Below are 27,404 nucleotides of genomic sequence, written 5' to 3' on the forward strand. Positions count from 1 at the left end.
GAATGGGGGGTGGTGGTGATGACTGTGAATGGGGGGCTGATGTCTGTGAGTGGGGGTGGTGATGTCTGTGAACGGGGGGAGGGATGATGATTGTGAATGGGGAGGGTGATGTCTGTGAATGGGGGGTGGTGGTGATGACTGTGAATGGGGGGCTGATGTCTGTGAATGGGGGTGGTGATGTCTGTGAATGCGGGGTTGATGTCTGTGAATGGGGGTGGTGGTGATGACTGTGAATGGGGGGCTGATGTCTGTGAATCGGGTGTGGTGGTGATGACTGTGAATGGGGGGCTGATGTCTGTGAATGGGGGTGGTGATGTCTGTGAATGGGGGTTGATGTCTGTGAATTGGGGGGAGGGGTGATGTCTGTGAATGGTGGGTGGTGATGTCTGTGAATGGGGGTGAGGGGGTGACGTTTGTGAATTGGGGGAAGGGGTGTTGTCTGAATGGGGGAATGATGTCTGTGAATGGGGGGGGAGGGGGGGTGATGTCTGTGAATGACATCCACACATTTTGTTAGCTTGACCATCCAATAAATTGGCCAGTTACGCATTAACAGAGCATAACTGAATTCAGTTCCAAGATTTGTTTCAGCACTACAGTATAAAATCCCATTGTTTTGATTATGTTTTCCTTCTTATATCAAATACATTATTGCATTTGATTTTCTTCTAAACTTTGAGGTGGATTGAGGAGAAGGTTATATTTTGTTTTCTGCTATAAATAATCCTTGTTCTATGAGAGAACTTTGTTTTTTTCTGTAAGGTTACAATTGGACCAAGACGTTACCTCAAAGAAATAACGAACATTGCATACAGTGCAAACCTGCTGAGTGAGGTTTGCCCAGTTTGCACAGTAAAACAAAATCTACTGACAGCTTTATAACCTAATGTCCTTCATGTGAGAGCCATAGAATTCCTACAATGCAGAAGGAGGTCATTCGGCTCATTGGGTCTGTACCGACCCTCTGAAAGAGCACCCTACCTAGGCCCACTCCCCCCACCCCAGACCTCTAACCCTGTAACCCCACCTAACCTGCACATCTTTGGACACAAAGGGACAATTTTAGCTTCTCCAATCCACCGAACTTGCAAATCTTTTTACTATGGGAGGACACCAATGCAGACACAGGGCGGAAGTGCAATCTCCACACAGTCACCCAAGATCCGAATTGAACCCAGGTCCCTGGCGCTGTGAGGCAGCAGTGCTAACCAGTGTGCCACCCTGCCGCCCCTAAAGATAGTTCTCATGAAGATTTCAGTACAACCACAACACTTGCATTTATATAGCACCTTTCAACATAGTGAAAAGAAATAGTGAGAAAGAAGAGCAAACATTCAACCAAAGAGGTAGGCTTTAAGGACTGGCTTTTTGGTTCTTTATTCGTTCATGGGATGTGGGCTTCGCTGGCAAAGCCAGCATTTGTTGCCCATCCCTAATTGCCCTTTACCAGAACATCTCAGAGGACATTTAGGAGTCAGCCACATTGTTGTGGATCTGGAGTCAAAATGTAGGCCAGACCGGGTAAGACTGGAAACTTTCCTTCCCCAAAGGACGATTGTGAACCGGTTTGGTCTTTCAGACAATCAATGATTCAATGATAGTTTCCCAGTCACCATTACTGAGACCAACTTTTTTTATATTTCAGATTTATTAATTAAATATAAATTCCAAACAGCTGTCATCACCCCCCCCCCCCCCCTCCCCCCCACTCCCCTTCCCTCCACACACACACACACACACTTAGAGGACAAGGAAAAGGTGGTGGGGTTTAGGAAGGACATTTCCAGGATCTAAGGCCTAGGCAGATGATTGCGCTGCCACCAAATGGATTGTTGAAGATTGCAGATTTGCCAGCGGTGGGAATTAGAGGAGTGCCGACATCTGGGATGGTTGAAACATCAGGAAGGGAACGATTTTCAGAACTCTGGCAAATATTATCATTTTTTATTGTCTATGAAGTGGATAACTGTTAACTGAGACTGGGTTACCAGCCATTAACTTAACCAAGTGCTTCTGGTAATCATGAAAACCATTAGATCAACGCTTAAAATGGTTTCTCAATGTCAACAGCTCCATCTCCCCAAAGATTGGGTGAGTGCCTTAAAAGCACTGCTCTCTATAGTTTCAGTAACATTTTCCTTTGTTTATCAAAAGAAGAATATTGTATCAGTGCGAGGGAATGGATCATTCTGGGACATCAAATCTCAAGAGGAAAAAACTAAAGAAGTGATTATCCCAATCAAAGTATCACACCATTGCAAAGAATTAGGATAAATGCTGACATTTTTGTTGCTCATACATTTCTTTATGTGTCAGAAAGAGGTGGCAACATTATTAATGATTTTGCTGTAGAACCTGACAGTCTGAGGGACATGTATTAATGCACACAGTTGATGCTTAAGCAGAGGTAATTAACTACTCAGTCTGTGCTTGACCATTTTCATTAAAACAAGTGCATAAACTCCCTTACGGAATGTCATAGTTACATTTTTTTAAGTCTCTTGGGCTCGCCTGATCTTTTGCACTGTCAAGTTAATTATACTGCTTAGCAGTTCAAATACAAAAGAGATGAGTGCGTAACTAAGGTAAATAAACTTTAAAAAATCATAATATGGTTAAGTAGAGTCAACACAGATTTGTGAAAGGGAAATTATGTTTGACAATGCTGCCTGTTTCAGAGGGATAGGCCGTGAGAGACCAGTACATTGGTATTTGTGGATCGGTAAATCTATTGGCTCCTTTTAACACCCATTTATCAAATTGAAGTTGAGCCATTAATAAGCCCAGATTCCTATATTTTTGTAGCTTACCGTCTACATATAGTTGAGTGGAAGGCACGCTAAATAAAAGAATGTGCCTGACTTTGTTATCATTTCAACATGAAGTTGAATTAAAATATCCAGAAAAGATAAAGCTCCCATATGAATATGAAATTCACATTGCAAGGTCAGCTTGATAAAAATTCTAATAGCTATCATATTCATTTTGTCCTGAAGTTGTTTTTGAAATGAAATTGATTCCGATTTTGCTTGTATCATCTCTCATTCTGCAACATTCAAAGCTGAATATGAAAGACCTGGAGCTCTGAAAAAGAGTCACACGGACTCAAAAGGTTACTCTGTTTCTCACCTCACAGACGCTGCCAGACGTGCCAAGTTTGTCCAGCGATTTCTGTTTTTATTCATAATTAGACCGGGTCCTGTTAGAGATTATTTTCACACTATTCTGAAAGGGAGCTCATTTGTGAAATGTTTTTTAACATATCGACACAGTAGCATAGTGGTGAGTATTTTTGCTTCACAGCTCCAGGTTCCGAGGTTCGATTCCCAGCTTGGGTCACTGTCTTTGTGGAGTCTGCACGTTCTCCCTGTATCTGCGTGGGTTTCCTCCGGGTGCTCCGGTTTCCGCCCACAATTCCCGAAAGATGTGCAGGTTAGGTGGATTGGACATTCTGAATTCTCCCTCAGTGTACCTGAACAGGCGCCAGAGTGTGGTAACTAGGGGATTTTCACAGTAACTTCATTGCTTACTTGTGACACCAATAAAGATTATTATTATTAGCACTGTTGCTTCACAGTGCCAGGGACTTAAGTTCGATCCCAGCTTGGGTCACTGTTTGTGCAGAGTCTGCACGTTCTCCCCATGTCTGCGTGGGTTTCCTCCGGGTGCTCCAGTTTCCTCCCACAAGTTTCAAAAGACGTGCTTGTTAGGTGAATTGGCATTCTGAAATCTCTTTCAGTGTACCCCAACAGGCACAGGAGTGTGGAAACTAGGGGATTTTCACAATAACCTCATTGCAGTGTTAACATAAGTCTGCGTGTGACACTAATAAGATTATTATTATTATAAATGAGCCACCGGCCTGTCTAGCCATACAGTTGCCCACTAGCTTTTCAAGTGTATTAAGTCCCAGGGGAATATTATCTAGCTGTTCCATAATATGATGATTCAGACTGAGAGCTTGTACCTAACAGGAAAGATTGAACAAGCTGAGGCACTTTGCTTTGGAAAAGAGAGGACTGAGGGGTGGTCTGAAAGAGGTGTTCAAGATTATGGAAGGGTTTGATAGGGTACATGCAGAGAAGATGGGTCACTTGCAAGCAAAGTCAAGGACTTGGGGCCATTAATATAAAATAGTGGTCAGAACTCTCTGGCCGATCACTGGTGGCAGGATTCACTGGCCCCTCCAGCAGCGCACCCCTGCCCATGGGTTTCCCAGCACTGTGGGGTGACTTGAATGGGAATTCCCATTAACAGCGATGGGAACAGAGAGACTGCCCACCAGCGAACGCGCACCACTGTGAAACACGTGGCTGAGGGGGGCCGATGAACCCAACCCAATTACTATTAAAGAGAGAGAGAGCTAGAATGATACAACTGCAGTTGCAGCTGCCTGGAGGCTGTGTGCTTGTTTGCTGCCACCTCTTTGCTTTTGTGGCCTGGAGTAAGGAAAGGGGATATGTAAGATGACCTGCTGCCAGCATTGAAGAAAGGAAATGGGAGGTCTTATAAATGGGAGGTCTTTCCCCTTCAGGTGTGTTCTGCGTCGGTGTGACCTTTTCCTTGTTGAGTCTACTGCTTGAGGCTGAAGGAGGGAGAGAGGAAGTCAGATTGATTGAAATCAGCAACTTGATGGAGGCATTGAAGAAATGACTTGCAGATTGCTGGTGACTTTATTGTACGGTTGACTGTTCATTGTTTAATGCCTGGAGGCCATGTGTATGTTTGTTGCCGCCTCATTTGCTTCTGTGCATGGAGTAACTAAAAAACAGAAAATACTTATCAGGTCAGTGATGCACGATCAATGACCACTAAAGCGAGGTTGTAGTCCAACTGAAGTCTTTAATAAGCTAGATGTTTCCCCCAGCAGCTCAGGTACAGAAAGAAGGCTGCTAGGGCGGCATGGGCTCTTATACCCCGCCTTGCAGGGCGGAGCTACCATACAGCTTGACCAATAGGAAACATACAATATCTACCAATGGTGTTCCAGCATTACCAGGTACCGTAATACCTCTACACAGACTACTACAGTCAGGCGGCATCTAAGGAGAGCGAAACAAGCGTTGATGTTTCAGGTAAACGGTCTTTCATTTATCAATCAGAAAGATGTCTGAGCATCTTCAGAGCAGGTCCACAACGAGAGCTATCGGGGCGCTGTACTTTATCCAGCCAACACATCAAAGGTGTGCTCTCAAGATATATTTGTTATTGCCTAAAGAATAAGGATTTGCTTGATCTTGAGGACTGATTCCATGCACTCTGGACCCATCTGGTTATGTCCTGATAAGATTTTACCAGCTCACTTGTGATTTTATCGAAAAATAAATCCTACTACAAAAAGAAAACACTTTGTTGTGTGTCCTTGGATATGGATCTCAGTTGGCGAGCTGCAACAAAACACACAAATTAATCTGTGTTTGTTTATTTTTTCAGGGAGTCTTTCTGCACTCCTCAGATCAAAGTGGGGCCCATTGAAAGATAACGTCTCCACCATTGTGTTTTACACCAGACAGATTTTGGAAGGCCTACAATTTCTACATGAGAACCAAATTGTGCACAGAGACATCAAGGTGACTGATTTAAGTGTCACTGAGTTCAAGTCAGATTGCCAGAAAACAAAGTAAAAGATAGGAAGAGCTGGAAAGAATATGGGTCATCTGGGGCATTACATCCTCACATGCCTGCACATGCCCAAAACTAAACAATTTTGGAGTCGCCAGATAGAACTGTATTGCTCTTGTTATAACGTCATCAGTCTTATATAATCCATCTGCTTTAAGTAAGAAAGGAGATTATTTCTAAAGTATTTCTCTGTATATATTTCAATAATTTCCACAAAGAAATTAAACAAAATTTATTTCTACCATGCAGACTGTTTTTAAGTCGAAGGCAGACATTTGTCTGTTTCCAAAGCTAGTAACTCCTGGAAGAGGTTGGTCAGGTGCTTATAGCTTGAAGGACTCCACTCCATATCAAGTGTAGCTGACCTGGAGTCTCTCCCACTCTTACCACCAGCCATTGGCATGTTGGAAGGATTTTCAGGTTGACACTCCACCTATTTGACCAGTTATGAACGCACCTTCCTTGGTCATTACATCCTGGGATTAGACTTGAACCTGAAGCTCCTGGCTCAGGGACATTACTCACTGCGTCACAAGACCTCCCTTTCCAATGTTGCTCTGATCTAAATACCTAATAATTAAATATCATTGACTATTTCTTCTGAAAAGCACTGCAATAACTGAGGACCTAATTTCATTTTTGCTATTATGGGGCACAGTGGCACATAGGGCGGCATGATGGCACAGTGGTTAGCACAACAGCCTTGGTGACTGTTGTGTGTAATTTGCATGTTCTCCCCGTATATGTGTGGGTTTCCTCTGGGTGCTCCAGTTTCCTCCCATAGTCCAACGATGTGCAGGTTAGATGGATTGGCCATGCTAAATTGCCCTTTAGTGTAAGGTTAGCGGGTCAGTGCAGACTCGATGGGTCGAATGGCCTCCTTCTGCACTGTAGGGATTCTATAATCCTATGATTCTATACCAGCTACCTCGCACACCTCCGGTTATTTTCTTCTGATTATTTTTTGAAGTTGTGAAGATCTTTTTAATTTCAGGGAGACAATGTTCTCGTAAATACGTACAGTGGTGTGGTGAAGATCTCAGACTTTGGGACATCCAAACGATTGACAGGAGTGAATCCTTGCATTGAAACCTTTGCTGGTAAGAGTACCCAACCAAAGGAATAAAATTCTGATCCTGGAGAGAGTAGGAAGGTGGGTTCATTACCATGCTTAATTTTTTTTAAAAATCATCCTTGGGATGTCGGTGTTATGGCTGGGCCAGCATTTACTGACCATCCCTAATTACCCTTGAACTAAGTGGCTCCCTAATTAATTTCAGAGGGCAAGTACTACTCAACCCAGGCCCTATGAAGCAACAGTGCCAACCACTGTGCTACCGTGCCGCCCGTCCGGTATCTTGGCGACATATATGGCGGACCTCTTTGGTCACTGTAACCCTTTCTCTGGCTTAATGGGGCTGGTGTTAGCCACGAGCTGTGAGACACGGTGATGTGGTGGTGATCTCATTGGACCAATAATCCTGAGGCTAATGCTACGGCATGGAGACATATTTTAAATCCCACCATGGCTGCTGGTGGAATTTAATTTCTTTTTTTTTTTAAATAATTTTTATTAAAGGTTTTCATAAAATATCAATAACAAAATGAGAAAAAAAAAGACCCCAACAGGGTTAAGTACAAAACACAAATTTGAAAAGCAACCCCCCATACCACCCCCCGCCCCGTACATAAATAATGAATTAACATTAACACCCCAACTTAACACAACAGGTATATACACCCCCTCAGACTCTTCAGTGTAAATAACAAAAACAATAAGAAGAAACCCCCCCCCGAGCTGCTGCTGCCATTGACCAATGTCTATCGTTCTGCCAGAAAGTCTAAAAACGGTTGCCACCGCCTAAAGAACCCTTGTACCGACCCTCTCAAGGCGAATTTCACCCTCTCCAATTTAATGAACCCTGCCATATCGCTGATCCAGGATTCCACGCTCGGGGGCCTCGCATCTTTCCACTGAAGAAGAACCCTTCGCCAGGCTACCAGGGACACAAAGGCCAGAATACCGGCCTCTTTCGCCTCCTGCACTCCCGGCTCCTCTGCCACCCCAATTATTGCGAGCCCCCAGCCCGGTTTGACCCTGGATCCTACCACCCTCGACACCGTGCTCGCTACGCCCTTCCAAAATTCCTCCAGCGCTGGGCATGCCCAGAACATATGGGTCTGATTTGCTGGGCTCCTTGAGCACCTAACACACTTGTCCTCACCCCCAAAAAACCGGCTCATCCTTGCCCCGGTCATGTGTGCCCTGTGCAGCACCTTAAACTGTATGAGGCTGAACCTCGCGCGCGATGAGGAAGAGTTCACCCTCCCCAGGGCATCTGCCCACGTCCCTTCCTCAATTTCCTCTGCCCAACTCCTCCTCCCACTTACCTTTTACCTCCACCACCGAGACCTCCTCCTCCTCCTACATCACCGGGTAAGTTTCCGAGATCTTCCCCACTCCGACCCACCCCCACGAGAGCACCCTGTCCTGTACTGTGTGTGGCAGTAGCCGCGGGAATTCCACCACCTACCATCTGGCAAACGCCCTTACCTGTAATTACCTGAAGGTGTTCCCCGGGGAGAGCCCGTACTTCTCCTCCAGCTCACCCAGGCTCGCGAACTTCCCGTCCACAAACAGGTCCCCCAACGTTCGTACCCCTGCCCTGTGCCACCCTGAAAACCCTCCACCTGTTCTTCCTGGGGTGAACCGGTGGTTCCCCCGTAATGGGGTCCACGCCGAGGCCCCAACTTCCCCCCTGTGCCGCCTCCACTGCCCCCAAATGTTGAGGGCAGCCACCACCACCGGGCTCGTGGTATACCTCCTTGGAGGGAGCGGCAGCGGCGCCGTTGCCAGCGCCCCCAGACTCGTACCCACACAAGATGCCATCTCCAGCCGCTTCCATGCAGCCCCCTACCCCTCCATCACCCACTTGCGCACCATCATCGCATTGGCGGCCCAGTAGTACCACAGAGGTTGGGCAGCGCCAGTGCCCCCCTATCTCTACTCCACTCCAGGAGCACCCTACTCACCCTCGGAGTCCCTCGTGCCCACACAAACCCCATTATACTCCTGTTAACCCGCCTGAAAAAAGCCTTCGGGATAAACACGGGGAGGCACTGGAACAGGAACAAAATCCTTGGGAGCACCGTCATTTTGATTGACTGCACCCTACCCGCCAGGGACAGCGGCAATGCGTCCCACCTCTTGAACTCCTCCTCCATTTGCTCCACCAGCCTTGTAAAATTAAGCCTATGCAGGGCCCCCCAGCTCCTGGCCACCTGGACCCCCAAATACTAAAGCTCCTCTCCGCCCTTTTTAGTGGGAGCTCACCAATCCCCCTCTCCTGGTCCCCTGGATGAACTACGAACAGCTCGCTCTTCCCCATGTTGAGCTTGTACCCCGAAAAGTCCCCGAATTCCCTAAGAATTGTCATTACCTCCGGCATTCCTCCCACCGGGTCCGCCACATACAGCAGCAGGTCGTCCGCATATAGTGACACCCGATGCTCCTCCCCACCCCGCACCAACCCCCTCCAGTTCCTTGACTCCCTCAGTGCCATAGCCAGGGGTTCAATCGCCAGTGCGAAGAGCAGGGGGGACAAGGGACACCCCTGTCTCGTCCCTCGGTGCAACCAAAATTACTCGGACTTCCTCCTGTTTGTGGCCACACTCGCCATCGGGACCTCATACAACAGCCTAACCCACCTGACAAACCCCTCCCCAAACCCGAACCTCTTCAGCACCTCCCACAGGTACCCCCACTCTACCCTATCAAAGGCTTTCTCAGCGTCCATCGCCACCACTATCTCCACCTCCCCCTCCCTCACCGTCATCATGATAACGTTCAAAAGCCTCCGCACATTCGCGTTCAACTGTCTCCCTTTCACAAACCCCGTCTGGTCTTCATGGATGATCTGCGGCACACAATCCTCAATCCTCGTGGCTAAGACCTTCGCCAGCACCTTGGCATCTACATTTAGCAAGGAAATCGGCCTGGAAGACCCACATTGCAGGGGATCCTTGTCCCGCTTCAGGATCAAGGAGATCAGTGCCCGGGACATCGTCGGGGGCAAAGCCCCCCCCTCCCTTGCCTCATTAAAGGTCCTGACTAACAGCGGGCCCAACAGTCCATATATTTTTCATAGAATTCGACCGGGAAACCTTCCGGCCCCGGTGCCTTCCCCACCTGCATGCTTCCTATCTCTTTGATCAGCTCCTCCAGCCCAATCGGGGCCCCCAATCCCGCCACCAGTCCTTCTTCCACCTCTGGAAACCTCAATTGGTCCAGGAAGCGGCCCATCCCTCCCTCCTCCCGTGGGGGCTCGGATCGGTACAATTCCTCGTAAAAGTCCCTGAAGAACCCATTGATGCCAACCCCACTCCACACCATGCTCCCTCCCCTGTCCTTAACTCCCCCTATCTCCCTAGCTGCATCCCGCTTCCGAAGCTGATGCGCCAGCATCCGGCTTGCCTTTTCCCCATACTCGTAAATCGCCCCCGTGTCTTCCTCCACTGCACCTCCGCCTTCTTGGTGGTCACCAGGTCGAATTCGGCCTGCAGGCTACGCCTCTTCCTCAACAATCCTTCCTCGGGCTCCTCCGCATACCTCCTGTCTACCCTCACCATCTCCCCCACCAGCCTCTCCCTCTCCACCCGCTCCCTCCTCTCCTTGTGGGCCCTAATGGAAATCAGCTCTCCCCTCACCACCGCCTTCAGTGCCTCCCATACCATCCCCACTCAGACCTCCCCATTGTCGTTGGTCTCCAAGTACCTCTCTATACTTCCTCGGACCCGCTCACTCACCTCCTCGTCCGCCAACAGCCCCACCTCCAAGCGCCACAGCGGGCGCTGGTCCCTCTCCTCCCCTATCTCCAAGTCCACCCAATGCGGGGCGCGGTCCAAAATGGCTATTGCAGAATACTCAGTACCCTCTACTCCCGCTATCAGCGCCCTACTCAAAATGAAAAAGTCGATTGGGGAATAAGCCTTATGGACATGTGAGAAGAATGAAAATTCCCTAGCCCCCGGCCTTGCAAATCTCCAAGGGTCCACCCCTTCCATCTGGTCCATAAACCCCCTCAGCACTCTAGCCACCGCCGGCTTCCTACCCATCTTAGACCTGGAGCGATCCAGTTCCGGATCCAGCACCGTGTTAAATTCTCCCCCCATTATCAGGCCCCCCACTTCCAAGTCTGGGATCCGACCCAACATACGCTGCATAAAACCCGCATCGTCCCAGTTCGGGGCATACACATTGACCAGTACCACCCTCTCTCCCTGCAACTTACCACTTACCATTATGTACCTACCGCCATTATCTGCCACAATGCTCGACACCTCGAATGACACCTTCTTTCCCACCAAGATCGCCACCCCTCGATTTTTGGCATCCAGCCTCGAGTGAAACAACTGACCTACCCACCCTTTCCTCAATCTGACCTGGTCTGCCACCTTCAGGTGTGTCTCCTGAAGCATAACCACATCCGCCTTGAGCCCCTTCAGTTTCGCGAACACGCGGGCCCGCTTAACCGGCCCATTCAGTCCCCTTACATTCCAGGTTAACAGCCGGATCAGGGGGCTACCCGCCCCCCTCCCCCGCCAAATAGCCATGACCCCTCCTCGGCCAGCCACGCGCCCGCACCCCACACCCGGCCCGTTCCCCACAGCGGCATACCCCCGTCTCGACACCTCTCACTCGCTCCAGCTCCTCCTTGACCATAGCAGCAACTCGATTGCCCCCCCCCGCCCCCCGGCTAGGACCCATCCTAACTGATTTACTCCCCCCATTGCACTTCCGCAAGTCAACAGACTCCTGCTGACCCCGGCCACTCCCACCTCTCCTTCGACTCCTCCCATTGTGTGGCACACCCTCCTCTCCCGTTCCCCATCCATAGGCTCTCCCCCTCCCTCTTCCATTCTAAGCGTGGGAAACAACCCTCGCTTCCTGGCCCCGGCCCCGCCACCTCTGACGCAGCTCCTTTAACAGGCCCGGTCCCCTCACCCCCGACTCGGGCCTCCCCCTCCCCCGCAGGGCCCCATCTCACCGCCGTCCACCCCCCCTGTTCCGATTACCTATCCCCCTCCAAGAGCCGCCCCGCCCAACCCAACCATAACAGTGCCCAACCCGCCCCAGCCACACTCTCCGATCCGAAAGAAAAACACAGAGAAAAAGAAACCCAGAACAATACAAAGGCCCCCCCTCGAAAAAAATAAAAATAAACCTAACATATCAACCGCAGTCCCCAATCGCCCACCCCGACCCTCAATCTGTGTCCAACTTCTCAGCCTGAACAAAGGCCCACGCCTCCTCCGGAGACTCAAAGTAATGGTGCCGGTCCTTGTAGGTAACCCACAGTTGCGCCGGCTGCAACATGCCAAACTTCACCCCCTTCCTGTGCAGCGCCGCCTTCGCTCGATTGTACCCGGCCCTCCTCTTCGCCACCTCCGCACTCCAGTTCTGGTATATTCGAACCTCCGCGTTCTCCCACCTGCTGCTCCTCTCCTTCTTGGCCCACCTGAGCACACACTCCCGATCGACGAACCGATAGAACCTCACCAGCACCACCCGCGGAGGCTCGTTAACCTTGGGCCTCCTCGCCAGCACTCTATGGGCCCCTTCCAGCTCCAGGGGCCCCTGGAAGGACCCCACTCCCATCAGCGAGTTCAACATGGTGACCACATAGGCCCCCACGTCCGGCCCCTCCGGGAGGCCCAAAATCCGCAAATTCTTCCGCCTCGACCGATTCTCCATCTCCTCGAACCGCTCGTGCCATTTCTTGTGGCGCGCCTCTTGCACCTCCACCTTTACCGCCAAGCCTAAGATCTCGTCCTCATTGTCAGAGATCTTTTTTCGAACCTCGCGGATCGCCACTCCCTGGGCCGTCTGTGTCTCCAGCAGCTTATCAATAGAAGCCTTCATCGGCTCTAGCAGGTCCGTTTTAATCTCTCTGAAGCAGCACTGGTTACCCTCCTGCTGCTCCTCCGCCCGCTGCATCCACACTGCCTGTTCTCCGCCCGCCGCCATTTTGTTCTTCTTCCCTCGCACCTTCTTCGGGTCCACCACCACCTTTTTTGTCACCCCGCTCCTCGTTGAAGCGATATACTGACGGGGAGCTGTTATAGACTCCTTCCCACACCGGGAAATGTCGAAAAAGTGCCGTTGGGGGCCCTGAAAAGAGCCCAAAAGACCGTTTTTGCGGGAGCTGCCGAATGTGCGACTAAGCTCCGCATAGCCGCAACCGGAAATCCCGGAATTTAATTTCAATTAATAGAAACTTAAATTTATTTTGAAAAAAGCTTTCCTCAGCAATAATGACCATGAAACAATTATCAATTGTAGTAACATCCCATCTGGGAAAAGAAATCTGCCACCCTTACCTGGTCTGGCCTACATACAACTCCAACACCACAATGTGGTTGACTTTTATGGCCTAGCAAGCTATTCATGTTTGCCAAATGCTGACCTTGCCAATGATACCCACATCCCATGAAGGAATTTTTAAAAGACCCAGAAGAGCAAGGAATTACACATAAATGCATAACTGTCACCAATTTCATTACTGAAATCATTACCAGAAATAGTTGAAGCTATGGTTAATTTACCATATTGCCAGTTCATAATATTAGACTAGTGGTTAATGTCAATAAGGGTGTTTTCCCCATATCGTGGCTGGAATTCCTCCGGCCGTTGGGATTCTCTTTTCCCGCTGGCAGTTTTCCCGGCGGCATGGGGTGAATCAATGGAAAATCCCATTGACAAGTAAGCAGGAAGAGAGAATCCCGCTGCCAACGAAAGGTGCACCGCCGAGAAGCTCGCGGCTGGGGGACCGGAGAATTCAACTCGCTCCATATATCAGCGACCTCAGATGGATACTTCACACCTAGACATCATCAGTGCAACTGTGAAGAAACGGTTCAGAGATCCCTTTCAGTAGCCTGGGGGAGGATTAGGCCAACCTTGCTTTGTCTTCCCCTTGTGCCTGTGGGCCTCAATGTGGGGCAAAATTACAAAGGCCCCGAGAAGCGAGTGACATTGTGGCCCCTGGGTTGTGGTAACAGCTCATCCTCATTATTATGAGGAGCTCCGAGTATGCCAATGGTAATAATTGGAAGAGACATAATGGACTGCCAAGTCATTTTTACAATTGCACTAAATCACGATCTACCATTTCCCTCTCTATGTGCATCTTGGTTACAATTTCAATTTCATCTGTTACATTGTCTTGTCATATGTTAAGTCCATTCAGTTTATTTATTTAATTAATTGATTTGCTTTTATTTTTGTTTATTTGTTTCCTCTTTTCTTTAATCACGGAAAGTGGGAATGATAATTCAACCCCAGGCTTCTGGCTGCATCTCTCAAGCTAGTGGTTTGCATGGTAATTTTCCCTGCCTAACCCAGTCCTCAGAGGAAAAGGCCCCAGTTTGACACCACAAAAATGAAATCTACCTCAAAATAACACAGAGCACGTTACAGCTTCTGTAATGAGACAAAATCATTTTATTTGTGCTTTATGGAGCTTTCTTTTTTTTAAATAGCTTCTCTGTCCAATTCAAACCACCTTTAGGAACACTCCAATACACGGCTCCCGAGATTCTAGACAAGGGTCCTCGAGGTTATGGTGCTGCATCAGATATTTGGTCTTTGGGATGTACTATTATTGAAATGGCAACAGGGAAGCCACCATTCTATGAATTGGGGGAACTCCAAGCAATTATGTTTAAGGTAAGATTGCTCAAATCGCTCTTTGCTGGAAATGACTGGGGAAAGGTTTATGATCAGAAGGAGGATTGTCCAAAACAGGCCAAAATGAGTGCTCCACGTCACTCCCCTGCAGCAATGGGACCTTGCAACAGGAGGTATACAAGAGGCGAGATGTCCTCTTCCTTCCTTCAGGGCAGTAGGAACAGATAGCTATCCCAGTCAATGCTCGGACCTGGATGTAATGCCATGACCGTAAAGGGGTGGCCATGGTAAATGAATCACGGATCTCACACTGTCCAACATTCAGCACCTTCACTCACTTCCCAGCAATCTCCACCCATCTTAAATCCAACAGACATAGCCTCCGCTCACCCTTGCCCACTGAGTAGTGCTGCAAGCCTCTCACTCACATCTCATAGCTTGCACAATCTGCCAACTATTCAACTGCGACTCGATCTAACACATGCAACAACCAACCAGCTCAGATACTGGCACTCTGCCTACTTTAGAGGGTAGCACAGAGTTAGGTGTGCACATGGGGAATCAAGGGCATGAGTGACCCACAGCAAGGGCATGGGGAAAGGGTAGCAGTACGGGTGCCAAACCCCTGCGGGGACAAGGTCAAAGACGAGTTCTGCTGCAGAAGACTCAGCTGAAGATTTATTGTGGAGGTCTACAGAAAAAAGGCTAATGTTTATGTTTACAGACATACTTGGTGCTTTGGCAGACCTGCTAGAACGCCCGTGGTCATTGTCAAAGAGCATGGAGGAGTCTGGCACAAACCTGACACAACGTTTGGAGCCTTAGAGTGCGGAAGTGGTGGCCATCTCCATGAGAACACTTGCAAACCTGACCTTGGTGCTGTGCCTGATGGCTGATGTTTCAACTTCTAGTGCGACAGAAACAGAGAATCCCAATATCTGAGTGTTTCAATGAAAACTCAGACTAAGGTCATGAAGTCGCTGCTTGTGGCCATGCCGTTTGGTTCTAAACAGGTTCAGACTCCTGCCATTATGACTGTGGATACAAGCGTTCAAAGTGGCTTACAGGGTGTTATAGCAGTCCAGCAATCTATACTCCTGCAGATTACTAGGATTGCTGAAGTCATCCTAGTTGCCCAAAGGAGTGACATTGTTCTTATGGAGCACAAACCCTCTCAGTGTGATGGTATACATGCTCACACTCCTGCCATTCCTTCAGTGTTCCTGCTGTTGCTGGTCCAATCGGGACAGCTGCTATCCATGATGGAATTGTGCAGTCCGAAGGCAGGCCTTCCAGGCCCAGAGCTGCCGCCTGTCCCAGTGACAATCTGTAGCCTTTCACCAGCTATGCTGCAGCCACTTGGGGTGCACCGTGAAGGAGAACTAGGACAGATAAAGGTATCTGCAAGATAGGCACCAGGGCATTGCACAAAGGTGAATAGTTCCGTTTGGTATGGAGTATTGGATGACTTTGACAATTGAGCTTTTCACTTGCCTGTCATGGGCAAAGCTCCAGGTGCTGATGCTATAACATCTGCACTCCTGCAGCAGGCGCATGAACCTCTCTGTGTCTGCTGGAGGCAGGGGGCAGTGCCTCAGGATATATTTGGCGGACATTGTCTGGCTTCCCAACTACCATTCCACTGAGCACAACTTCTAATCCCTCTTGTACAACAGTCCCAAACCTTACCATCACACCTCAGATGGGACATTTGAAGAGGCAAGCAGAAATGAAACGTTCAGCTGGCTGAGAAGAGGGTCTTGAGAAAGCAAGAGGTCAGCAAATTGTGCACCTTCTCAGCCCACTCTCTTCCTCTGCAGCAAATCTGGGAGAGACTGGCATTGCAGATTGGGCCTCCCGAGTCACGTTAGAGGATTCTAAGCATAGAGTTGAACATCAGTGCAAACCATTATCTTGTGGACGGTAGGCCAACACTGGACCGGATGGTTTTATGGATAAAATTGGTTTTGGAATTATTAATTTCTGGTAGCTTTAATTTCAACAGTGTGGTCAAGAAGCTATCTTTCTAAGGTGTGATGGTAAGGTGTAGGACCATTGTACAAGAGGGATTCATAGAATCATCAAAATTACAGTGCAGAAGGAGGCCATTCGGCCCATCGAGTCTGCATCGGCTCTTGGAAAGAGCACCCTATTTCAGCCCATGGCTCCACCCTATCCCCGTAAACCAGTAACCCCACCCAACCTTTTTTGGACACTAAGGGCAATTTAACATGGCCAATCCAGCTAACCTGCACATCTTTGGACTGCGGGAGGAAACCGGAGCACCCGGAAGAAACCCACGCAGCCACAGGGAGAACGTGCAGACTCCGCACAGACAGCGACCCAAGCCGGGAATCGAACCTGGGACCCAGGAGTTGTGAAGCCACTGTGCTAACCACTGTACTACCACACTGATTAGAAGTTGTGCTCAGTGGAATGGTGGATGGGAAGCCAGAAAGCGGATGTACCAATTCCCTTCTCCCTTCCTCCTTTGCTTCTGATCTTTACACTGTAACTCCAGTGGCAAGAGCTGTGCTTTCATGATGATCAGGTTGTGGAGTGAATACTGCAGTGCTCCTTCAGAATGGTCCAGGCAGTAGAACTGTTGCTTCATCAGGTCTACTGTGTGATGTTTTGAGTGGCAGCACAGCTCTCGTTATTGACCATTTGAGTTGAGTAACCGAGTTATGAGCCAGGCTCACCCAGCAGTCACCTTCTGGTTTGGTGTGACGGCTCTAATAGCGAGGGAACAGCAGACATGGTTGGAAAATAAAGTATTGTGACTGCTGCCAGCACCTTGCAACAAAATGCGACCCCCCCCCCCCCCCCCCCACGACCCCCCAGCCCCCCTGTCTTCTGGCATTAAGAATTTCTGTCCCCTTTCTGATGCAACAGTGGACAATGAACTGGAAGATGTTTCTTATGTTGCCTGCTCCAGCCTGAAAGAATTACAATCACCGCCACAGCCAATGCCTGTTCTGACATTGCAGGCTTGATTCTAAAATGTGGCATATTTTATTGAGTTCCTCCTTCATAAAATATTGACTATATATACACTGCTCCAGGTTTCGGTTGAGGTAAGAGACACACCCCCAGATGATCCTGGATAAAGAAGGTTTCCTGCTGAGAGTTCCTCTCCCACCCCCCCACTCCCAAAATCTTCCTAGTGGCGTGTCTTCTTCTTCATTGCCTCTGTTCCATCTACCCTCCCCTGCTTCTGCCCAAGGGGAATTGCAACTTTAGCCCCCATGGCTAAAACAAGTAATCTCACCAGAACATTTAAAATCAGCCAAGACTTTCAACAATGGCTGCATTACTCCCTGTCAAGCTTACCAATTTCATCCAACTCTTTAAACCACCAGCACTTCCAAAACTCAAATAAATCAATTAGCAACAAGTTCATGATCTCTTTAAATAGTGCTAGTGGGGGAGGTCCTTCCTGCGGCAAAATCCATGCATAGTTGTGCATGTTTAAGAGTGGACATGATCTGTAGGGATGAGGCCAAATATGGCTGTGCTGCATCAAACCAGTGTAACACATTAACTAAAGTTGCTGTCTGCCTGCTGTCAACATTTTGGTGCACACTTCTAATGCCTAGATGCCTGGACTAATACCGTCGTTCGGATGTCATTTGATGCAGGCTACATTAGGCCTCATGCAGGCTTAGACGCCATTTTGGTGCCAAAGCGTCACCCATAGTGCTAAATCTATGGCCACTATGATGCTTAACTTTGTAGTCTGTATCTACTTTATCTGCAAGTTTAGAGCATCATGCAGACAGTGTGAGCAATGTGATGGGTTTTTTTTATTTTAAAAATGTATTTTTATGGGATGTGGGCTTTGCTGGCTCGGCCAACATTTGTTGCCCACCCCTAATTGCCCTTGAGAAGGTGGTGGTGAACTGCCTTCTTGGACTGCAACGATTCCAGAAGACAACTCACCACCACCTTCTCAAGGGCAATTACAGATGGGCAACAAATGCTGGCCTAGCCAAAGAAGCTCACGTCCCGTAAAAATGAATGAAAAAAAACACATTCCTCACACTATCTGTATTATGCTCTAAAATGTAGGGTTATGGGGTTGTACCGGCATGTGGCATTCTTCTTGAAGGTTTATTGTTGTTTGGATCTTTACCTGTTCACCTGGGCTTCTTCAATAGGTCGGAATGTTTAAAATCCATCCTGAGATCCCAGAATCTATGCCAGCGGATGCAAAGTCCTTTATTCTACGCTGCTTCGAGCCTGAACCCAGTAAGCGAGCCACAGCTACAGAACTGCTTAAAGACCCCTTCCTCAGGAAGACCAATAGTGGCATGAAGAATAAAATTGCCTTCAAAACAAGTGGTGAGACATACACAAATAATCAAAGATACCGTATCCTTTGGATAAGGCAACACTGTGCCTATCTGATTAAACAGGGGCTTCTACATTATATATAAAATGGAGCACAGGTGACACGTCATAAATCAATGATGTGGATATAGGATGAGAGAGAGTAGTGTTGAAATGCAGAGGTGGTATGAAAATAGGACGTATGTTTAATTCTTAGAAAACCGGAGGGATGTTGATAAGATGATTGAATAGACTTAAAAATGGCAAGTGAAATTCAATGTCAGTAGGTGTAAGAGTTTGTTTTAGGAAAGAGCAGTAATTACACTCATAGTCAAAGTAAGCTTGTTGCTATTGGAGAGGAAGGATTTGTGAGAACGGCTTCCCAGAACATGACAGGCAACACCTCTGGTTGAGAAAGCTGTTTGATAAAAAAAATAATGGAATTTTAGATGAAAGCAAAGAAATATAATATGAAAGCCTAGAGATTAAAATGAATCAAGAAAACATTAATAAGATCTCAGTTAGTGCACTCTATGTGGTATTGGCCTCCAAACTATGTAAAGGGCAATGTGGCTTTAGAGAGGGTCACATGCATATTTGCCAGGCCACTGCCTGATATTGCAATATATAAATAGAACAAAATTGTGTATTTTATCATTAGAGGTTTGTAGGCAATGGGGCAATATGCTGGAAATGTTAAAATTATGAAAGGATGGGAGAGGTTAAATAGAAGCAGACTGTTCTGGTAGCTGAGGTGAAAAAGTGGATGCATTTACTCATGGATTCCCACATCTTTACAATCTTTATTAGTGTCACAAGTAGTCTTACATTAGCAATGAAGTTACTGTGAAAATCCCTAGTTGCCACACTCCGGCGCCTGTTCGAATACACAGAGGGAGAATTCAGAATGTCTAATTCACCTAACAAGCACAGTGGCATGGTGGCATGGTGGCATGGTGATTAGCAGTGCTGCCTCACAGATCCAGGGTCCCAGATTCAATTCCGGCATCGGGTGACTGTGTGGAGTTTGCACTTTCTCCCCGTGTCTGCGTGGCTTTCCTCCGAGTGTCCCGGTTTCCTCCCAATGTCCAAAGATGTGCATGTTAGGTGGATTGGCCATGCTAAATTGCCCTTTAGTTTCCAAAAGGTTAGGTGGTGTTACTGGGTTACGGTGATAGGGTGGTGGCATGGGCTTAAGTTGGATGCTCTTTACAAGGGCCGGTGCAGACTCGATGGGCCGAATGGCCTCCTTCTGCACTGTAAATTCTATGATTCTATAAGCATGTCTTTCGGGACTTGTGGGAGGAAACTGGGGCACCCAGAGGAAACCCACTCCGACACGGGGAGAACGAGCAGACTCTGCACAGCCAGTGACCCAAGCAGGAATCGAACCCAGTCTATTTAATATTCACTAATAATTGGAAGAGCAGTTACCACCCCCAATGGTTTAGTGGCAAATATACATTGATGATGTTGCCCTGAATCATTTCGATGTGCAAAGCTCCATGTTAGGTCCTGAGGTAACTAATCTCAGCCAGGGCTACATCCAGAAGGAGAAGTCCGATCAGCTTTCATCCTCCTCATAATCTTGTGATGCCTGGTAGGAGTAACATTTGTGGATGTTTGATAATGACAAGGCCAGACTTGATTCCTTGTCAATAGTTGATGGTTGTGTTTTGTTATGTTTCCTTTGTAACATAAGTGGCTTCCTTGTGTTGCATTTGTCAAGGAAGGTCGAGACATGTAAATAACTTCAACTCATTTATTTACACTATGTACATTTTTATAACTTGAGTTCGACACTACTGCTAATCCTATTGTAGCTACCTAAACTGACTAACCAGCTGCTGTCTTCCACGTGTTGGGTGTGATAATGAATCAACCCTGTGCCTCTCCTCACTGACTGTCTCCACTGGCCGAAGGGGCTGATCATCTGTGTGGTGTCCTTTATGTTTGGGTTGGTGTAATGCCCCCCTGTTGTCGTGTCACCTCCTTGTGTATCGTGAATGTCCATTTGTCGCCTCCTATCTAACTTATCTATTGTTTGAATGTGTGTGTGTGATGTTTCTGGTGCTCCCTCTAGTGTCTGTTTAGCTTACATGTATTTACAATGATGCACATCACCACAGGGTGCTTTGCAGGTTCACATCTGATATTTTGCAACATTTATCAAGGCTCTGTCCTTCAGGGGACCCTGTTCTAACATGAATTTCCAATTTGAGGAACAGCAAGTGAAGGAAATCCATTAACACCTTTCAGTCGTAAGAAAATGGAACAGTGATCCTGAAGGCAGTGCAGGTTACAGGCCTTGCATGCATTGGGGCAATGGTGCAGACATGTGGGAAGTGCTAAGATGCTCACTTTGACCAGTCCATACATTGGTGTGAGAAGCCAATTGAGTATTTGGAGTACTACCTAAGTATGCATTGATATGTGACGTATGAAAGGGCTGTACTTGAGTATTTAGTCAAAATAAGGAAGTATTGAATTCCCTAGTACTGATTTCCACCATCTTGCTGAATACTAGAAAAAGATTAAAAGAACAAAAAAATAGACAATTTTCTGTCCTCATGCTTCCAGGAGATGGCCACTGGTGATGCATTCAGAAATGAGGGTGCCTAAAAATGATGTACAGCATGTGTATGTTTATCCAATGGGTGCTTCCGACTTGCAAGATTGATTGTGTGAGGTTGGAAAATCACTTTACAAGACAAACTCAAATGTACAAAAATAATAAAAATAAATCTGAAGTCCCACAATCATGAGACTTCACTTTCAGCAGAAAGTCTCACTTGATTAGGGTGAAGTTCCTCGAATTGGACATGGAAGTCCCTGCACATGATTCAATGCATTCTTGATCTTCCATCAATTAAGATTAATGGCCTTAATTTTGAGTGCCCTGCAACATAGACATCCTGAGTACTGGGAGTCAGGAATACTGACCTTTGCACCTGATTGTCCAATCTACACTCAGCCAGCAAAATAAAAGTGCCTTAAATAAATTCAACAGTTTGACAGAAAAAAGGTCATTTTTTGTTTCTGATATTTGCTGTCTAGAGTACAGTTCAAGTACATCTCTTCCTATCATGGTCCAGAGTGAAAACCTGGGCGGAAACGGAAGGGATCATGGATTATCGTCACCTGATTTGGATTTGAAGCATGATGTGTTCTTCGAGAGAAATGGGCAATCAAATTCAGAAAATCTGATCACAGTTGCTGAGTCTCCTTTACTGAGGTAAAGAAAAAGCAAAATGTTTTATTTTCTGTCTAAAAGCATCCCTCTTCTTGTCCCGCTGAAGAGCCTCGCTGTGACAAAGTGGAATATTTTACGTAATTTATAGGTAGAGGACAGAAAATGGGTGCAATTTTCAAGCCCCCCCATCACCCCACACGCATGTTTTCCGGTGGCAGAGTCAGATCACCATTGACCGCCGGCGGTATTTAAAATCGTTTTGTGTGCTCGTCTGTACCGCCACTGGTGAACCCACCGCGGGGGTGGGGTGGGGGTCACCTTCAGTGGGACACGAAGATCCCTCCAGTGGGAAGGGCTGGAAAATCCCTCCCACCAAGTATATCTATTCTATGTATTCTGGATCCTGTGTAATTTTATGGTTTGGTGATTTTATTCATTCCCTTCATCAATTAATTTGTGTTGTTGTTATGTACGGGGTACATATACAGAGCCAAAATTCTTCATCTGCCAGTTGTATTTTATATTAAGAGCAGTTGAATACAGTATTAAAATGAGACGACGCACCCATTCCTGAGAAACGATAAACTCCCTTTTACATTAAAACAGACAGTTCTGACTGAAGACCCTTCGTTGTAAGAGTAAGCCAGTCAGGTCGTTGTATGAATTGTGCTCTTTAAAATGATTCAAAGCAGCCTGTTGTCTTGCGTCAGTTACTTTCATATGCCTGTTGCATAGAAATATTTAGATTTCTATTAATATTCTATTCATGCTGCAGAGTTCTCATGCAGAGTTTAAAAAAAAAACACATTGAAATAGTGCATGACCAGAATCACAATAGAGCAGTAAAACATACATGTTGTGTTCAAGAAGCCCACAATTTTATTTTGTTGCTAAATGACAGATGGTGTCTATCATTTTTGAAATTGATACACTGACCTCAATTTAATAGCAGGCTCGAGGAGTTGTACAGCTTACCCCTGTGTATATGTTCACGATTGTGTAATGAGTTACTGGCAAAATTGTCTGGTTTGTGAACATTGCCAAGAATTTATTACTGCCACTTTCCTGCAGGTTCTGATGAGAATGAAGTTGTTTTTTTATGGTCATCCAGTGATACACTATATAATTTGCCAACTCCGGCCTCTTGTCCATTTCCCACTTTCTTTGCTCCAACGTTGCTGGCTGTGCTTTCAGCTATCTAGGCCCTTAGTTCTGGAATTCTCTCCTCAAATCTCTTCATCTCGCTATCTCTCTCTACCTTTAAGATGCATCTTAAAACCTACCTCTCTGACCAAACCTTTGACCAGCTGTTCAGATGTCTGCCATCTTTGGCTCAGTGTCAGTTTTTACCTGATTTCTCACCTGTGAAGCACCTTGGGACCTTTTGCTATGTTAACGGTGCTGTATAAATATGCATTGTTTCTGTTGATGTGCTTATCTTTGACAGAACCTCTATTTGCGAATGGATACATGCAGATCCATCATCAGTGGCTATGTCATCAGTCACAATCAAATCTGCAAAATTCAGAATTAAGCGACGACAATATTTCTAAAATGTACCATAATTTTTCAAATTGCTCGCTCTAATCCCCCTATTGTTCACTAACACAGTATCCCTGATGTGTCTTCATCCACTGACGATCGAAGCAGCCCAGTTTCTTCCGATGAGAAAGACACAGACCTCTTCCTGTTGAAGAAAGACAGCGAGCGCAGATCCATTCTCTATAAAATCTTGAAGATGGACCAAGATCAGGTTGTTTCCAACCTGCTGGAAAGTCTGATACAGGTAAGTAGGCTCTTCCACACTTCTTGAGGAGGTATAAATGGATTTCCACTAGTGTTACACATGATGCGCAATGAATAACTTCCCCTATGAAGATTGCATGAAATACCTTTTGCCTATTTCGCTAAAGTTCAGAAATCATTGCTGTAAAGAGCCACCAGCCCTAATGTGAACCAGTTAAAGCAAATGGTCAGGATCTATTTACTCTTTCCTTAATATAAATTATGCTGATCACCTTGAGTAATATCAGTGCTGAAGATTGACGCACTTTTCCCTTTTGGCCTACCCGGTACCTGAATCAAGCTTTTCCAAATCGGAAACATGCTGGTTAGATGTATAGCAAAGCTTCCCTAATAATGATCCCTAACATTGTGCCTTCCCTTAGTTTCTGGAGAACAGCAACACATTTTGGGTGAAATTCTCTGGCCTGCCGCGGCATGTTTCTCGACAGCGGGAAGTGGGATCTTCTAGGAATTCAATGCATTTCCCATTGAATCAATCCCAGTCTGCTGGGAAACCCACAGCGGGTTGTGCCATGGCGGGACCGGAAGTTCCCACTGACATGAATAATAATAATAATAATAATAATCACTTTTTGTCACAAGTAGGCTTCAATGAAGTTACTGTGAAAAGCCCCTAGACGCCACATTCCGGCGCCTGTTCGGGGAGGCCGGTACGGGAATTGAACCCGCGCTGCTGGCATTGTTCTGCATTACAAGCCAGCTGTTTAACCCACTGTGCTAAACCAGCCCCAGGCCGGGCTGGAATAGCCGGAAGATCTCACTCTTTGTTTTATTTCCCGCTGCACCCGTTCCATGTACAAATAATAATTTGGGTAGATTGTGTACTGCAGACTCACAACCAGTAGCATCTTAGTTGATAAAAGCAAAATATTGCGAATGCTGGAAACATGAAAAAAACAGAAAATACTAGATAAACTCAGCAGGTCTAGCAGCATCTGTGGAGAGAAACAAAGTTAACATTTTACGTCTAAATGATCCTTCTTCAGTCTTGTATTGGTTCAGACTGCCTGGACTCTTGTTTATGTTGAATTTGGACAAAACTTTAAGAAATGTGAGATCAGTGTCTAATCTGCTTCCCCACCATCCATTGATGGCTGATCTGGTAATCCTCAACTCCACTTTTCCATCTTATCTCCATAACCCTTGATTCCCTTACTGATCAAAAATCTGTCTATTTCAACCTTGAACACACTTAATGACCCAGCTTCTACAACCCTTAGCGGTAAAGAATTCCACAGATTCACAACCTTCTGAGAGAATAAATTCCTTCTCATCTCTGTCTCAAATGGGCGACCCCTTACTCTGAGTTTATGCCCTCTGTCCCTACACTCTCCCACAAGAGGAAACATTGTCTAGGTGTCTACCCATGTTCCATCTGCCAAGCTTTTGCCCACTCATCTAACCTGTCTATATCCCTCTGTAGTCACCTTGTGTTCGACTAACCATTTGCCTTCCCATCTATTTTTGTGTCATCCTGGAGTGGCATGGTAGCATAGCGGTTAGCACAGTTGCTTCACAGCTCCAGGGTCCCAGGTTCGATTCCCGGCTTGGGTCACTGTTTGTGCGGAGTCTACATGTTATTCCCATGGGTTTCCTTCGGGTGGTCCAGTTTCCCCCCACAGTCCAAACATGCGCAGGTTAGGTGGATTGGCCATGCTAAATTGCCCTTAGGTTTGGTGGGGTTACTGGGTTACAGGGTTTGGGTGGAGGTGTGGGCTTAAATAGGGGGCTCTTTCCAAGAGCCAGTGCAGACTTGATGGGCCGAATGGCCTCCTTCTGCACTGTAAATTCTATGATTCTATGATCCTCAAACCTGGCAATAGTTCATTTACTTACCGCATCCAAATCATTAATACATGTTGTGAAAAATTGTGGCCCAGCACCGATCCCTGTGACACTCCACTGCAGGTTGCCATCCTGAAAATGCTCCTCATATCCCAATTCTCTGTCTTCTATCAGTTAGTCAATTCTCTATCCATGCTCACACATATTACCCCCCACTTAGTGGGCTCTTATTAAGTAGCTTTTTGTGTGGTACCTTTTTGAACACTTTTTTGAAATCCAAGTATATTACATCTATTGGTACACCTTCATCTACCCTGCTTATTACCACCTCTTAAAAATAAATAATACATTTTTCAGGCATGATTCATGAAGCCATGCTGACTCTGCTTGATTATATTATGCATTTCCAAATGCTTTGCTATTACATCCTTTATAATGAACTCTTAACATTTTCCTCAATGACAGAATTGTTAGTTGTTCTCCACGTTAAGTTCACAGTCATACCCATCAGTTTTCCAGATAGAAATAATAATTGGATGTTTTTGTTTTTTAGGGACATGAGGACCTTAAGTTGTCAGTTGACCACATGAAGCAGATTATTGGTATTTTGCGGGATTTTGTTCATTCCCCGGAGCGGAGAGTGATGGCCAACACCATCTCCAAACTCAAACTGGACTTGGATTTTGATAGTATCTCCATAAACCAGTTTCAATTGGTTTTGTTTGGGTTCCAGGATGCGGTAAGTCCGCAGACAACAGAACAATGTAAACACTAAGGTTCAATTTGTTTCACTCGTGGCCAACGCGAGATATCCATTTGAGGTGCTCATCACATGGAGTTAACTGAAAGCTTTAATTGATTAAGTAATGATGAGAGTGGAGAGCCTCACATCCAACTGAAATGCATTCACTGAAATTGGACATGAACTTTGTATTTGAACTGTAACTGAGGCAGGGAAAGTATTTTGATTCACTGAAAATCCAGCAAAGCAGCTCCCATTCCATGTGCAGGTTAGATGGGGTTACGGGGATAGGATGGGGGAGTGGGCCTAGGTAGGATGGTCTTTCAGAGAGTCGGTGCCGACTTGATGGGCCGAATGGACTCCTTCTGCACTGTAGGAATTCTATGTTCCATTCAAGTTGCCAATAAGTGGGTGATTTTCACTATTCCTCATTGACCTGGTCAAATAAGGAGATGAATGGAGATTATACAGCACGTTAAGAGTTTGTGATTCCCACCTTGGATGATGTCTGTGTGGAGTTTTCACTTTCTTCCCGTGTCTGGGTGGGCTTCCTCCGGGTTCCTCCCACAGTTCAAAGATGTGCAGGTTAGGTGGATTGGCCATGCTAAATTGTCCCTAGGTGAAGTTATGGGGGTAGGGAGGGGGATTGGCCCAGGTACGGTGTTCTTTCAGAGGATCAGTGCAGAGTAGATGGGCCGAATAGCCTCTTTCTGCACTGTAGGAATTCTATGAAAACAAAGTAGGAGTAGTCTCTCAATAAAGGAAGTAAAAGAAACAAAGGGTGGATGGTCAAAACTGTGAAAAAGAACCGAAAACAAAGCGAGATGTGAAAAATCTCAGAAAAAGGAATCAAGTGAGGTGAGATCTGAGAGGCAAGAACTTTGGTGAATAAAACCCACAGAAATAAAAGAGACAAAGAAAATAACTTGGTCTAAGAAAGAATGAACTTTATATATTTTGGGCCAAAAAAGGGTGGGAACGATACATAATGATGTGAAGGAAGAATAGAAGCATATCTGCAGCAGAGACCAATTTCTGATTTAGGAGATAGATTTCCAACTGTGGCTTACATTGCAACTAAAAATGTAACAGTGCCAATTGGGGAGTCGACCAAGTTAGCAAAAGCGGTGGAGGAAGAACAAAGAACGAAAAACAAAGATCAATACAGTGCAGGAACAGGCCCTTCGGCCCTCCAAGCCTGCGCCGATCATGTGTCCTATCTAGACCAACCGCCT

At 46.6% G+C, this 27,404-nt stretch overlaps 1 protein-coding gene across 4 annotated transcripts in view; it reads left to right on the top strand.

Moving 5' to 3' along the window:
- Positions 1–27,404, top strand: part of map3k15 (mitogen-activated protein kinase kinase kinase 15) — a 220,834-nt gene that overhangs the window by 161,633 nt on the left and 31,797 nt on the right. For 3 of the 4 annotated variants that reach the window (XR_011948699.1, XM_072514132.1, XM_072514133.1), the window contains exons 16-22: positions 5,434–5,570; positions 6,617–6,722; positions 14,193–14,350; positions 18,472–18,655; positions 21,701–21,878; positions 23,448–23,622; positions 25,981–26,166. Coding sequence is in view for 3 of the 4 variants with exons in the window: in XM_072514132.1 (XP_072370233.1) it covers positions 5,434–5,570; positions 6,617–6,722; positions 14,193–14,350; positions 18,472–18,655; positions 21,701–21,878; positions 23,448–23,622; positions 25,981–26,166 (1,124 nt within the window). In the remaining variant the exon portion in view is untranslated. The remainder of the gene's footprint in view (positions 1–5,433; positions 5,571–6,616; positions 6,723–14,192; positions 14,351–18,471; positions 18,656–21,700; positions 21,879–23,447; positions 23,623–25,980; positions 26,167–27,404) is intronic. The other variant, XM_072514134.1, reaches the window with a different exon arrangement.

The sequence above is a fragment of the Scyliorhinus torazame genome, chromosome 8, assembly GCF_047496885.1.
Source record: "Scyliorhinus torazame isolate Kashiwa2021f chromosome 8, sScyTor2.1, whole genome shotgun sequence".
Taxonomy (NCBI): Eukaryota; Metazoa; Chordata; class Chondrichthyes; order Carcharhiniformes; family Scyliorhinidae; genus Scyliorhinus; species Scyliorhinus torazame.